The sequence below is a fragment of the Microtus ochrogaster genome, chromosome 19 (assembly GCF_000317375.1).
Source record: "Microtus ochrogaster isolate Prairie Vole_2 chromosome 19, MicOch1.0, whole genome shotgun sequence".
In the NCBI taxonomy this organism is placed as follows: Eukaryota; Metazoa; Chordata; class Mammalia; order Rodentia; family Cricetidae; genus Microtus; species Microtus ochrogaster.
The window spans coordinates 8,835,686-8,850,997 of NC_022021.1; the positions used below are offsets into that span (position 1 = coordinate 8,835,686).

A 15,312-nucleotide genomic window follows, 5' to 3' on the forward strand; every position below is an offset into this window, starting at 1 on the left:
ATCTATACAGGTATGTAAACAGTCATGGACAAGGCATGAGGATTACATGTGCTTCTGCACTCCAACAACACTTCACAGAAAGCCAGTCAGCACAGAGCCTGGCTATACGACCTTCAAGTAGACTACACATTACCAGAAGTTGCAGTAAGTGGAGATAACAGATGATGTTATATTCTGATATTTCCTAGATCTTTTAAAAAACTTTAAGTAGCACATACATCTTACCTGATTGGGTATCCTCAGTGGGGGCCTTGGGCCTCCAGGGTACCGAGGTGACATAAAAGGCTGGTGAAGACAAACAGACAAACCAAAAATCAGAGTGCTGTGAAACACAAATCTAAAACCAAACTACTTGAAAAATTCAGAATTAATATGAATCATACAACAGTTCATTTTCCTATGTGGCTGTTTTCAGCAGAATAAAAACTTCTAAGTAAAGAGTCATCCTGCTTTTAATTTTGTAGAAAATCTGGAAATTTTCCAAACAAAATATGAAAGCATCAAAGATGATTAACTACAGCAATTAAAAATATAAATTTCTAAGATAATGATAGCTAACTGCTAAAGAAAAGATAAAGAACCAATAACTATTTGAAAATGGTGCTTGATAGTTATTGCATCATACAGAATAGGTTCTGAATGGAAACTTTTGAATAAATTGTAAGTACTTATTATCAGTTTTCAATAAAATATATTTTTCAAGACAAGGTTTCTCTATAGTTTTGGAGCCTGTCCTGGAACTAGCTCTAGTAGACCAGGTTGGCCTCAAACTCACAGAGATCTGCCTGCCTCTGCCTCCTGAGTGCTGGGATTAAAGGCGTGAGTCACCACCACCCGGCTCAATAAAAAAATTTAAAGTTATCAAATTTCATCTCTCCGCTGCTGTTGTATATAAGATTGTAAATAATTTTGTTTCCTAAGGGTCGTCTATAGGCAAAAATACTTTGCTGGCTTTTTCACATTATGAGTTTGTTATAAGGTTAACTATAAACTTTAAAGATAAAATTCCTTTTCATATTTTGATTATAGTATGTTCTGAAGTGTATTAATTTAAACAAAAGGGAAATGGTCTCTTCTTAAAAAGTAATGCTAATTTGTGTTGTTGGATGAAACAAAGATTCCGCTAAGTTGGGTTAAATCTTTTACTAGAAAACTGAGTATCTGGGAATGCCTTTGTATCCACTGCCTACAGGTAGGAGTCCAATACTTGACTACTTAGACTCGGGAGCTCATTTCTAGAAAGTCATTAAATTATTCAAAATTTCTATTTTATTATATTTTTAATAACTAGCAGAATAATTATATTCTTGCTGATCTATATATATTATTTAACTATAAGATCCTTTACATATAAAATAAGCAAGTACTTGTTTCTAATGGGCTGCATATTAATTGAAATATCAAGAACAGTTTAATGTATACTGAGAATCAATTTAACAGATAACAAGTAAATAAAAATCTTTGCATTTCAAGTTTACAACATTTTACATAATTGAGCCCTACATTTATATCTTTTATAAATTAGAAATTTGGTCTGCAGCAATAAAACCTCATGAAATTCCTGCCATGAAGATTTGTATCTACAGTGCATGCGCAGTCTGAACAGGCAACTTGTCTTTGCTCCGAGTACTCTTGCGTGTCACTATGCTCCCAGGAGACCATGTTACTGGGCAGAAGTGGTGCATGGTTCAGGTAATAGAGTTACCTCCAGCTGCTAGAACTTAAGTAGACTTTCTTGTTTTTAACGACGTTGGTTATTAAAAGGTTCAGCTTTCATGGATGTGACCAGAGTTAGTTCTCCTCTTCACGGGAGAAACTATTCTAAAGTGACTTGATAGGTGCTACATATTGCCAGCGTATTCCAACATCCAGGTTCGGTTCTTTTCTTTCTTTTCTAAATCACCCAATTTTACTTACACAATTACAATTTTCGCATGTGGAGTCACCTCTAAATTTAATAATCAGGTACTATATTATTAGCGTCATAGCAGTTGCCTTTCTTTACAAAGTGAAGCTTCATGATAGAGTCACAAATTCAAGGCATACTATCAGCTTACTGAAATACTGAGAAACAAATGCAGCTTACTAATAATTTCCACCTATGATAAAATCAACTGGAAATGGAGTACAGGTCAAAAGATGTGAATAGCATCACTAAATACCAAATGCCGGGACAAATAACTGTTAAATACCTTATTTGAAACATAGTACTTGAAATTTATATGTTCACCTAATGTGAAAAGATGCTACAGAGTTAATTTCCTGGGTTATTTGATCTCTACATTGAATCATGGATCAGTGTATTCGAGTGAGATTATATGAACCTTTCTTCCTGTCTTGTAGAAGTGACCTGGGCTACTGTGAGGGACTGTTACTATATGTGCTGGGTAGGGTCGTACAGGTCCCTGTAAAATAATATTGGCAGATACAGATTCAGGTTAAGGCAGCTTATTTCCTCAATGCCTTCTCTAAAAAAATCATTTTGCGTTTTGATAAAAGTGGGGAGCACAGGAGAAAGGGAGAGAGGAGAGGAGGTAAACAGAAGTCACAAACATCTAAGTGTTTTTACAAAACATACATGAGAAAAAAATCTAGCTCAGATTTTTAGAAATATTTCTATCTAAATTATAAAAATGCTTTTGTGAAAGTATTTTTTAAAAAATTACTGTTGGTATAAATTCTAAATGTTCAGACCAATCCTAACTCTAACATAGCAGACAGCCATCTATGTTAACTGTCTAACAAGTTAGCTTATGTAAACAGTGAATTATCTGCACTGGATCCGTTGAGAGAATTCTATAATGGCATCTATACTTCACTATTAGGAGTCAATTTTAAATAAACAATGGTAAAATAATGATCTAGGCCAGAGAGTATCCACCAGCAATATGAGTGATACGTGTTCACAGACATGCTGGTACTCTATGCATTCTTAATTAAGGACACACATGTTCTTCAAAGACCCTGTAGCCCTGAGAATAAGCTTATTCTTTATATTTGAGGCAGTTTGTTTTGTTTCATTTTGGTTTTGATTTAAATAGGGCATCAAATCCCTGGGAAAGGTTATTTATAATATATGTGAAATGCGCTGTGTGAGGCAAGAGGTTGGATGCTAGTTTTTGCAGCATAACTAATTAGTAGGGTGGCCTTGAGCTATGAGCCCTGGGGGCTGCAGTTTTCTTAAACATAAAATGAAGAAGTTGGAGCAGATGATTTTTAAAATTCTTTACAAAACAAGGGATCTATGATCCTGGAATAAATTCTTTCTAGTTTGCCTTTAACTACAAAGATTAGTAGACTGTACAACTGCAGCCATCTGAACAGCCTACAGATGAAGACGAATGAGGGAAAGGCATAAGCTTCGAAGGCACAAGCCATCTTTATCCAGCAGCTGGAGAAAATGACCACATTTTCTAGAGTAAAATAAACTGTGGTCAAGAAAGAAACACACTGACAAACAATGGCGCTCATTGTTATGAGGCAGTAAAGGTCAACCGGGGGACACAGAGGAGTGCCTGCTGATCTAAGAATACAGTGAGAAACCCTCATCTGCAAGTGACTCACTGAGCTCTCACTGGGCACCGGTCCTAGGTGGCCGGATTCATCGGTGAACAGAGCAGATAAAGCTCACTGTTCTCTCCGTAGGGTTCTTCAAGGCTCACAATGTTATAATTAATCCAAGGAATAATTTTCTGGAAAAACGTTCTGTGCATCGGTCCTCTAATTTGGAATAAATAGAATGTTCTCTTCACCAAATGTCAAGTACCAAAGAAAGCTTAGAGAAAATAATCCTTTAGTGTGTGTCTTCCCCGGAAGCTGTATTGCATCACCCTTACTTGATCAAACATGCAGGTCTCAGTGATGGCAAATCTAGACGATGATTTTTCCAGTTTCCCAACTGGTCCACCTGTACAGGATGAGGCTTTTCATAACACGTGATGATCTAGTTTGCATTCCAAGGGGGAAGTTAAGGCAAAGTTCTTTCTGCATGTTCCCATCATCAACATGAGCCTCGGGTGTTTGTTGTTGCCACAGAATTCCTAGGGTGAAACTGGGATCCCCAGGGCAAAGCTATTTGAAGGTGGGGCAGAGGGTGGAGCTTTCCTGAAGACTCTGCTGTCTTAAAGGAGAGAAATTACTGTTCTTCTGCCCACTAAGAAGGGAAGTGAATGTAAGGCTGTTTGGATTGTGGGGGTTTGGGTGGTTGTTTTATTTTTTGAGACAAATCTCAGATAGCTCAGACTAGTCTCAAGCTTGTTATGGAGCTGACAATGACTCTGAATGTAGGATTCTCCTGCCTCCACCTCCTGAGAGTGGGGATGAAGGTCCGCCTCCACTCCAGGTTAACTGGGTGCTAGCACGTGGAGCTTGCTTCATGTCAGTACTACAAAACACTCTACCAATGGAGCCTTGATCTTGAATGTTCTTGGCAACAGAACTTTGAGGAATAAGTCTGTCACTTAAATCACCTAATCTACAATATTTTTATTATAGCAGCCCAAACTGACTAAACCTGAAAGAAATGGGCTAAAGGAAAGGAAGACTACAAATATATATATTACAATATCAGTAACCGTGATGACAAGGTGGAAAGCTAACAATACCCAACAGGAACATGAGCTCATGGCCACCAGTCTTTCAGAGAATAAAACTATGTCACTTAGGATCAGAATTTATTCAAGAATAAATGTCATTAAGTTTTAAGGAATTATTTTCTATTCTACCAAGAATTATTTAGAATGTTTAAACTGCTTTTCTAAAAGGAAAATTATCATTTAATCATTATATTTTCTGTTACATTTACAATAAAATATGACCTATATAATCTTTTTGAATATGTTCTTTATATACATTTTAAACCAAAAAGTTTTCCTTCTTAGAATTCATTAAATCAACCTCTTCTTGTTAAAAACAAAACAAAACAAAGAACCAAAGATCAGTTCTTAATTGCCATTTTAGTTTTCTTACCTCTGACTCTGCTACCAGAATGGGATAGCATAGACACACGCTTCATTCTTAGGACCAACCAGACACACACAAACTGCTTGCCTGAGCATGTCCTCACACACACAAACACACACACACACACCCCCAACCACTGTGTGACCATTCACTTAATGTGGAACTCTTCCCCAGTCACCACTCAAACATGAAAAGCCAGAAAGGCAGTGGCATTTCCAGTAAGCAAATTAATTTGCATATAAAACACTAATTAGCATGTGGTCTTGGTTCATCAGACTAAGAGAAATGCCACAATTGAAACAAAAGAATTTAATAAGCTCTTCCTCTTTTTCCTTAAACACTGGAGTAGAGCTTTGACAATATATAAACTTTGGACATGTTTATTCTTGTTTTTAGGATAAATGCTGAGAGAAAATAGAACACAGGTGGGGAGTGTGGTAAATGTTCATGGTATGATTAGAAGAGTGTTATCATTATAATAAAACTGCTCACTAAGACACGATAATTTACGAGGTTCTCCAGGAAAGAAACACACGTGCCTTTGAGGGAGGCAGCACCAGCAAATACCTGGTTGGCTCCTTATGTTCCTCAGTCACGGAATCATGAAGAGCAGCAACCGAGGACTGAGAAATGCAACAAAGCTTGGCTGTTCTGTGTAATATGTCATCTGGTCGATTTACTTGTCCTGTTAAAAATACACACCAGCAGCTGATATTGTAAATGAGGAAGCACACCACTGGGAGGGTGTATGGGTGTAGTGAGAAGATCCCTGAAGTCTGTCCAGAGGGAAAACTGTGCTTATCTAAATAAGACAAAAGTACTGTCTTCTAAAGAGTCCAGTAAGAACAAGAACAAAGAGACACCCCAGAGTTATAATGACAATATCCATATCAACTATACATAGAAGGGTACAATTTCGGTTACCTAGACAAGGCCTTTTGTTTTCTACTACTGTTTCTGGGTTTTTGCAATTAGTCCTGGAATGCCAAGTTCTAAACTAACGAGCAGTCGCCAGAAAAAAACAGCAATTCCCAACAGCAGCTCGTCTCAGCTAATGCCTTGACGATAAATGGGATCCTAGTATTTTTACAATGAAACATTTTATTGTAATTCATTTTCCCTTTTGTGCATGTGTGTATTTGTTTATTGGTGTGTGTGCATGTGCACATGCATGTGTGCGCGTGTGGAAGACAAGGAATGAACTTGGATGCTCCCCAGGAGCTCCCACTTTTATTCAGCAAGGGTCCTTCACTGGCTTGAACTCTCCACATAGACAAGGCTGAAGCAAGCCCAAGGTTCCACCTGCCTCTGCTTCCATAGTGCTAGGATACAGGTGTGTGCATCACACTCAACTGTTTTTCACATGGATTCTGTTCTGGGCATTGAACTCACCGAACTGAGCCATCTTGTCAGTGCCCAAAAGATATTTCAAAAGCTTATAAGTCCTACGTCTGATCTTTGAAACCTGCTTTCACCAATACATTTCTTTCAATTAAGACTCAACCTTTAAGTATAAATATTAAATATTTTGTCTTCTGAAATAGAGTTTTTAGCATAAAAGACACATAAGAAAAAGGTTACTTTTTAAATGTACTTTATATGCTACAACATTTAGACAAAAAATGTGAGGTATGAAATTCTGGAAAAATATGAATTGTCTTCAATAATTTTAACAATTATACAATGAGTAAATGTCTCTATGTTTTGGTACGGAGGAGCCATTACTAAGCCTAGTTTTATACTTTTCTCTAGTTTGGCCAATGTAAATGTAAGCAGATCCTGAGTCCTGCATGACATGATTATAATCTATAAAACATACTTTTAGAAAATGAAAAATATGTCAGGATACAATTATTCATAATGCTAGCAATAAATCCAAAATATATTCACTACAAGGTTTAATCAAAGGACAAATACTCTTTTAAAATCAAAATACTACTTTTGTTACTGTACACCTAATTTATTAAAGTTTATTCATGTTATCTTCTCTATGTAAATTTCTACTCTATATTTTACTTACAAGTAAATTCTTATTAAACTTAAGTATGCTAACTCTTTTGAAGTTATACACTACCAACAATAAATACTATCATGGAATATTACTTTGAAAATAATAATGTAGTGACTTCCTTATTCTATCTTAGTCATACTTTATATACAGCTGTTTACATATTTTTATAATTCTATAAGATGTTTGAATTTTCTATAGAAAAGTAATGATGCATAAGTTATATATAAATGAATCTAAAGATCTTTTAAAATTTAGTCATCTTAATTTGTTTATTTTTTTTTCTGTTTTTCATGAGCATCAGACAGCACTGGCACCCCAGTGAATAAGACACTCTTGATTAACACATTTTAATTCCAACTAGTACTAAACTAATTTAGCTCACAAATGACATACTTGTGCTGGCATATTCTGCTGATCAGCATAAGTACGTAGTTTATCTTCCATGCATCTTAGATATTCTATCATCATCAACACTTAATTAAAATAACTGTAAAGTAATAACAGATCTAGTTTCTTTGATGTGTTTTTGGCAAGCTAATCCCATACAGCAGTTACAAGCAGGCTGATTATTTATGGATTTATTCTAAACATCAAAATTGGTCACTTACATTATGGGTCTTTTTAAGAAGATGAGAGTGCTTCTCAAGCTTTTAGTACCATGTAATCACTACATGTAGGTGTGTACCACAGACTTCTGGATTGTGAATGAGGACTATGCTGTCTGTTGGTCTAACAGTATAAATAATTGAACATTCTGTAAAAATTAGTAATTCACTTAAGTCTCTTAATTCACATACATGCTTATTTTGGTGTGTAGTACTAAGGTAACAACAGACCGATAACCTTTAATAAACACTTGATTATAAAAATACATAATTGAGATTTAGAGCTTAGGATAGAGCACTAGAGTGACTCAACTTTAAAGCTAAAAATTTCAGGCGAATGGATGGAGTTAGAAACACTGTCCTAAGTCATACAACCAGAGCCCAAAGACAAATTCTGCATGTGTTCTCTTCTCAGTGGACTTTAAGCTTTAGATAACAGCAGAGGTTAGGTATCCAGTGAGGGCGTAGGGGACGAGGGACTCACCCTAGGAAGGGGAAATGGAGCAGAGTGCTGTAAAGAGATAAAGGGGCAGATGGAATGAAGCGATGAATTGGGAAAAGGGGAAGAAGGCAGAGTAGAGGATGGGTTATGGGAGGGGCCTTCTGAGAAGTCACATGGAAACCCACTACTGTAGGAAATTCCTAAAATAGATACACGGATGAAAGGAATTTAAATGGGATCACCATATACTGGGAGACAATGTCACAATTAGATATTTTATGCCAACAAGTAAAACCTCCAGTGTCAGATGTATCTTGATGAGTTGTTGTTTAAATGGATTCCACTGACCCCTCCAAACATTACAGGCTATTAGCAAGGCTTTTCTTATAGACTGAAGCTAAGGACCTACTGCTGAAGACACAACTTACTTCTGTCATCAAACATGGAGAAATGGGGCTGGTGCCCAACTAGAACTTCACCCCTACTGACTAGACTAGTGTTTGTGGTACCAGAAAGGACTTTGAATGCTACCAGAGAAGAAAGGTAATCATCACCAATTCACCAGCTACAAACCTTGCAGCCCACAATGGTGACCTACCTGCAAGATTTACTCATGCCACAGTGGCACAAATGTTTAGGAAGTAACCACTTTCTGATTGGATTTATGACACACTCAATGAGATGGAATGTGTACATGATACCACTAAAATAAGTAAGAACCTAAGACTAGATGGGCCATGGGCCTAGGAGAAAACCTAATACTATTATTCTCCTAAAGGAACATAACCACGAAATGAGAGGCTCAAGCCTCATCAGAAAAGCTTGCAGGTGATGGAAACTGACAAAGAGGTTCACAACTGGACTATGTCCAGAGAGTCAGAGCCTTCAAGACACTCAGTCCTAAATCGGATGTCCTCATCAAACTCCTCACCTCAAGGCTCGGGGAATTATGCAAAAGGGGAGGCAAAAGAAGTCCATGACCCAGAGGTGGTGGATGACTCCAGGAAACAGCATCTCTCAGACACCTGAACTCAGAAACTGACACAGCACACACAACACCTGACCAAGTTTAACCAGACCTAAGTCCAGCACACCCAGGAAGGAGAAAGGGACACAAAGTTCCACCTCTAATCAAGGATTTATTTTCAATTTATACCTGCTAGGCAAGGGAAAATCCATTTCTACCAATGGAGAGACACTGTATATATCAAGCATACTTTAAGGAGGAATATACACACTCAGGAAACAGAAGACAAACTTTGTATTTGCATTGTTGTATGCTTTTCGTTTTGTTTTTGTATTTTTTGCCCATTGATTTTCTTTCTCTCATGTGAGAGCTTCTTTTCTTTTTTATTTTATGTACATGTTTTGATTTTGGTTTTGTGTTGATTTGCTGTTCTTTTCTGTTTGGGGTTTTTTTGTTTTGTTTTGTTTTTGGCAAGAAGGCTGGGGAATGAATGAACATGAAGCTGGGTGGGTAGGAAGGATCTGGGAAGAGTTTGGGGGGAGACTGAAGATAATGATAAAATATAGTGTATAATTATTTTTAAAAAAGCTGAAGTTAAAGCAATGCTTCTAACTTTCCTCTAAAGAATAAAAATCCATTCCTTTTGTGCACTGTATGATATATATTTTCATGTAAAGCTGCTCTAGCTCTAGGTGAGGGCATTAAAGTCATATACTTTGCCTTATTCAGTTATCAACTTACAATGCTATTATTTTGTTATCTTTCTGGTATTTAATATCTTGTGACATTTCTATTGTTGTAGCGGTAGTACTTCCAATGTCCATGCAGAGAAATTAATTTATTTGTATAAGAAGCTGACACAGATAGAGTTTAGGGGTAGAGTGCTTGCCTAGCATGCCCGAGGCTGTGAGCACTCCCAGAAGCACAAATGAAACAAAACACACGAGATAAATACGGTGGTGCACACCTGTAATCCCAGCAGTCTGTAGGCTAAGGCAGGGGTTTTATGCTGCTTTCATGTCAGTATGACATTTTAGAGGCCAGGTTAGGCAACTTAGTGAAATCCTGTTTCAAAATAAAAGGTAAAACAAGGATTAGAGATATAGCCCACTGGGAGATTCTCTTAGCTACCATGTAGGAGGTTTTGAGCTCACTGCCTACCATAAAGAAGAGAAAAAGGAGGAGGAAGAGGAGGGAGGGAAGAAGGGAAATCCAATAAAAAGTGTAAGGAATAAACAAGAGCAAGTTTGGGGATTTTAGGGGGAAGTGTGTCATGATAAACCTATAACAGTTTTATGGGTTTCTAGATTAAAACTCCAAGTAGTTTGATTTTTGCATGAAGTAGGGAGGAGATGGAGATGGGGCAAACTGCTCATCATGTACTGAACTGTACTGTGAAGGGGAAGCGTGCCTGGGGTTATAGAGCAGATTGTAGGATATGGCACACAGGTGTCACAAGAGCCCCACGATAGCATCTGAACTCTTTTGCCATGAAGAAATGATAAATATTTGATATAGGTATGTTATCCTAATTTGAAAATTATATAAAATAATATAAACATATTATCTTATATGAATATAATTTACCATATATCAATATATTATCTTACTTATTAATAAGATAATATTAATATAAGACACTATATCAATAAATTATCATATGTTATTATAAATATAAATTATATCCTATAAAAATCAGTATTTATATATCAATTTTAAATAGTAAACAAGATTTTAGGATGTACATTAATGAATTACACTACTCTTACTCATATATTAAATGCTAGAAACTTGAAAAATGAAAGAGTGAGAGAGACCCAGGATTTGTGTCGCAAACCTGCAATAGCAGTTCTAAGGTGACTGAGGAAAGAGGCCTGTTGCAAGTGCAAGCATTTGCAACACATTTAGCCCTATCTTGAAAAAGAAAAGGAGATTGTAGGTCCAAGGGACACAACACACACCACCATTGACTCTCTAGGTGGTTTGCAATTATAGTTGTTCAGATTCTATGTTAAAAACAAAACAACAACCACAATACTAAAAACTTTAGTCCCATATGTTGATGCCTTGACTTTTAGGAAACCATACTGGTCTCAGATGGCCAGGTGAACTATGAAGTGCTCACTAGATAAAGAACTGGATTTCTAACAGAGACGTTTGCCTTCTGTTCTAACTGGAAGAGACAGTAGATACTCAACAGCTCAGAGTCTCTCTTTTGCTCCCTGTCCATGCAGAAAATGCCACTGGGCTTTTAGTTTTCAGAATTAAAGGTTTTAAAAAGCTTATTTAGTTATTCAAGCTGAGAAATATTAATTTGTTCCATAGCTGAGACCAGAAAACTATCACCAGGACTGCAGGACAGCATTACCAGTCAGGGGCTCTCCGTTTGTAGCTGCTTTTATTTTTGCACTAGTGAAGGCCTTGCTCCATTTGAATGCACAGATTCTCTGTTCTTCAACATTCAAAACTACATTTTTAGAAAATCTAAGTTTAATTTTTACTGTTTGAACTTCGATAAATAAGCAGTATTCCCTGCTTCCCACTATATAAGTCTGGTGCATTAGACTCTGAGAAATAATATTTCTAATATCTGTTTCTGAAGCAGGATTTCTCCATGTAGCTCTGGCTGTCCTAGAACTCAATTTGTAGACCAGGCTGGACTCAAACTCACAGAGATCTTCCCATCTCTGCCTCCTGAGTGCAGAGATCAAAGGCATGAGCCATCACTGCCCAGCCCATTTCTACTATCTGAACTTTAAAACTCTGTGTACATGTGTATGCACACATGCCAGGCAATATTAGATGTTATATTTTATTAATAACTATACCTGATATTTATAGTGCCCTACTCAACAAAACCAAGAAACAATATAATAAACTTGTGGTTCATTAAGATTTAAAGTGATACCTACAACTCCTGAAGAGTGGGAAAGGGGGTGTCTCTAGAATTATTATTTCCAAAGACTCATTTCTGAAAGAGCATCAGGAAAAGAGGAAAGATGCAGACCACTGGAAGGAAGGCAACAGCAAGATCAACGAGCAGATGAAGAGCAGAGAGGTCTGAGAAGGCGTGCAGACTGTCTAACTGCATGTGGGACAAAGCAGGAGGTACTGGTGTGGTGTGGCCGAATCGGGAAGACTCAACCGCAGAACACACAGATAAAGGCATCTTCAAAATGGGCTTTTTCACAAAAATCAAGTTAACAAATATTTACCTCCAACAACCATTTAACCAGGAGCTTGTGAAAATATTTCCATTTCTTTCTTTTCAGTCGTTAAAAGTTGCAGCGAGTAACTATTTTTCTCATGTTTGATTCCTTTTCTTTCAAAGTATTGACAATAGTGTCTTACTTTGAGCCCCCCACTCAGCTGGTTTATGTCATTTATACTGAGCCTTTTCTAGTCAATAAGAACACTGTTTAGAAACAAGAAAAATCTCTACTGTTTCCTCTCTTCCCTCCACTCCTTCCTTTCTTTCTTTTTCGCTATTACTATGTAGAAGCATTGGGTCAGCTTGCTACAGTGCAGTTTGGTTAAAAATAGAATCTTTGGAGACATCACCACACTGCCACTAGATGGCAAAGCAGCTCTCCCATTGATGCCCTCGTCCTGTAAAGGGACTGACAATCCGTGGCACTATGTCTTCTATGCAGAGCAGCATTCCAATCAGCTTACACGGAAAAATATGGATGAGCACCTCATCCTGAAACTAAATTACTTAGGACACTTATTTCAACACATATTTATAACCTTAGTCAAACCAAAACCTTCCTTTTACAAGCCAGCATCAGCAGTTTTTAACTGTTTCTGCTAAGGATAGTAAGATTTAGTGACTATAAGATAATAAATGCATCACGAGAGAAATTAAAACAAAATATAATGCACAGCAAAATGAACAAGTCTGTAGTTTGGTGTACGTTTAAGTCAAGCACTTAGAGGTATTTCCCACATTAGCTATAGACTCAGGTATGATGTATCCTAGTATGTATACCTAGTAAAGGATTACATTGTGCTTTGCAATAAAGGATGTGTGCAGTTACTGGAGTGACACATGTGGTCCAGTTACCATCTGGGAACTTTCCTGAGCTGAAGAGCAGGAACAGGAAACACTATGATACTCTCCCACATCCCAGAAATGAGAAGTGGCCTCACTTAAATGTTCTATAGATGACCATAAGTCATGGGAGAACCTTGATTACAACCCACAACACTGAATCTTACAAGGTAACAGACAGAATTAGTAATCTAGTTTTTTAAAACATAAAGAATGTTCACTTTTCCTTTACTTTATAAAGACTCGATCATATTGACCACTGTACATAAATTAGAATATCTAAAATTGTCTAAGGAATACCGCTGCAGCCTATTTCAATAAGGCTATTGAATGAATGAATACACCTATACAAAAGCAGAGATATAAAACACATTGACATCATTTATAGTTAGAGCTCCGTAGTATATGCTGAAGCTGTTCAGTTAAGTCACATGAGATTACTGATGCATTATTATATTTTTTTCTACTAAAAGCAAACTCCAGATGGCTATGGAGAGTCCCATTGCCTTCCTCTGGTCCCAGTCAGTCAGACAGCTTGGTGGCTCTGAAGTCATCCACCAGTTCTACAATGGGTGTCACTGAGGTTTCTTGCGTTAATCACTCCTCTGACAGGCTCCAGGCAAATGCCTTTACTTAATTGATACTTCCTTTTGCAAGTCCAACTAAACCCTCTAATTTCACTCCATTGGTCTCTTACTAAAGTAACAGAAGTTCCCATTTAAACAAAAACAAAATCTAAATGGTGCTATGACTTGAATTAGAAGTGCTCTGGTAGGCGCCTGTGTTTTATCATCTTGTAGCCACAGGGGGTGCTGTTGGGGAGGTTACGGAACCTTTAGAAGGTCAGTCTTATAAATCAGGGTTATGTAAAGCCTTGGCCACATCCAGTCACTTTCTAATTCCTGGTCCACTGAGACATGAACAAATATATAGCAAACTCCTACCACCAAGGACTGGGCCACCACAGTCTTGCTTCCTGCACTGCTAGACTGGTCCCTCTCAAACTGTGAGTCAAGACAAGCTTCCCCCACATTAAGCTTCTTCTGCCAGGTACCTTATCAAAATGACAAGAAAGAAACTAAAAACATGGGAACAAAGTCTCAAAGAAAGGCGATAATTGAAAGGCTATTTTCCATAATGGGCATATTAAATTACTGGGATATTAATCACTGTTATTGATTTTAAGATTAAAGTTAGTTGTAATTGTTTTGAATTCGTAAGTTTAGAATTTATAGGGTCACCTGCTAAAGAATTTAAGTTGTTGGGGGGGGGCGGGCGGTGGTGGCGCACACCTTTAATCCCAGCACTCGGGAGGCAGAGGCAGGCGGATCTCTGTGAGTTCGAGACCAGCCTGGTCTACAGAGCTAGTTCCAGGACAGGCTCCAAAGCCACAGAGAAACCCTGTCTCGAAAAACCACAAGAAAAAAAAATTGTTCAGGGGGGTTGTTCTTTAGTGTAAATGGGAATAAAAGAAATACATTTGTGTCTACTTAGGGAAACTATGTTCAACATAATTGTTACAGTATGATTATAGTATGAGTACAGCTCAAAACTACTTATGCCTGAGCCTCATAGGCTAATTATAAATTATTAATTTATTCACTTGATACTAATACTTTAATCTCTTTATGGGTGACTTCCATTCCAGCTATGCCCAAATAAGCTTTGCATTTCCTCCCTGTACAGCTCTACCCAGCTGTAAAATACACGAGAAGAGAATAGCTTCTTGAATCTGGCTGCTACTAGCAAACTGAGGGCAGAGAGCTGCTTAGTGCTCCTCAGGGTGCTAGGAATTCCCTGGTATCGGCAAAGCTTGGTCTTTGAGAGCCCTGATCTCTTGCTAGTCATGACTCTGGAGCCAGTCATAGAGAGAACCACAGTCAACCCTTCGGTATAGTTGCTTGCAATGCCCCTTTCCTAGAATGAACTCGTGTAATGGCTGTGCTGAGCTTGGGTGTTTTCATCTGTGAATTTTCTAAATGTGAACCATTCTCAGAAGAAAATGCCTATGGATTCAGGAGTAGAACCTGGTGTTTTTCTGTCAAGTATAATCATTTGGGGCTTCTGATTATTACTAAGTTTCTGTATGTTAAAGGTAGCTACTATTCATAAACAACGTGTGTTATGCCCAGGCTCGCACAGAAGTACAGTCCAAACACTGCAGAAAACCAAGACTGACTGACTAGGAAACACTTCAGCCCAACTCAGCACTATATTACTAAGACATTAGCTTTTTAGAATTTGATTGAGTTTTCCAACAGTTTAGGAACA

General features: G+C 37.5%; 1 protein-coding gene across 4 annotated transcripts in view; it reads right to left on the reverse strand.

Annotated features, from left to right (window-relative positions):
• The window catches only part of Ssbp2 (single stranded DNA binding protein 2), a 257,999-nt gene that overhangs the window by 56,109 nt on the left and 186,578 nt on the right, over positions 1–15,312 (reverse strand). For all 4 annotated transcript variants that reach the window (XM_005356514.2, XM_005356515.3, XM_005356512.3 and 1 more), the window contains one exon: positions 226–285. In XM_005356514.2, the coding sequence (XP_005356571.1) occupies positions 226–285 (60 nt within the window). The remainder of the gene's footprint in view (positions 1–225; positions 286–15,312) is intronic.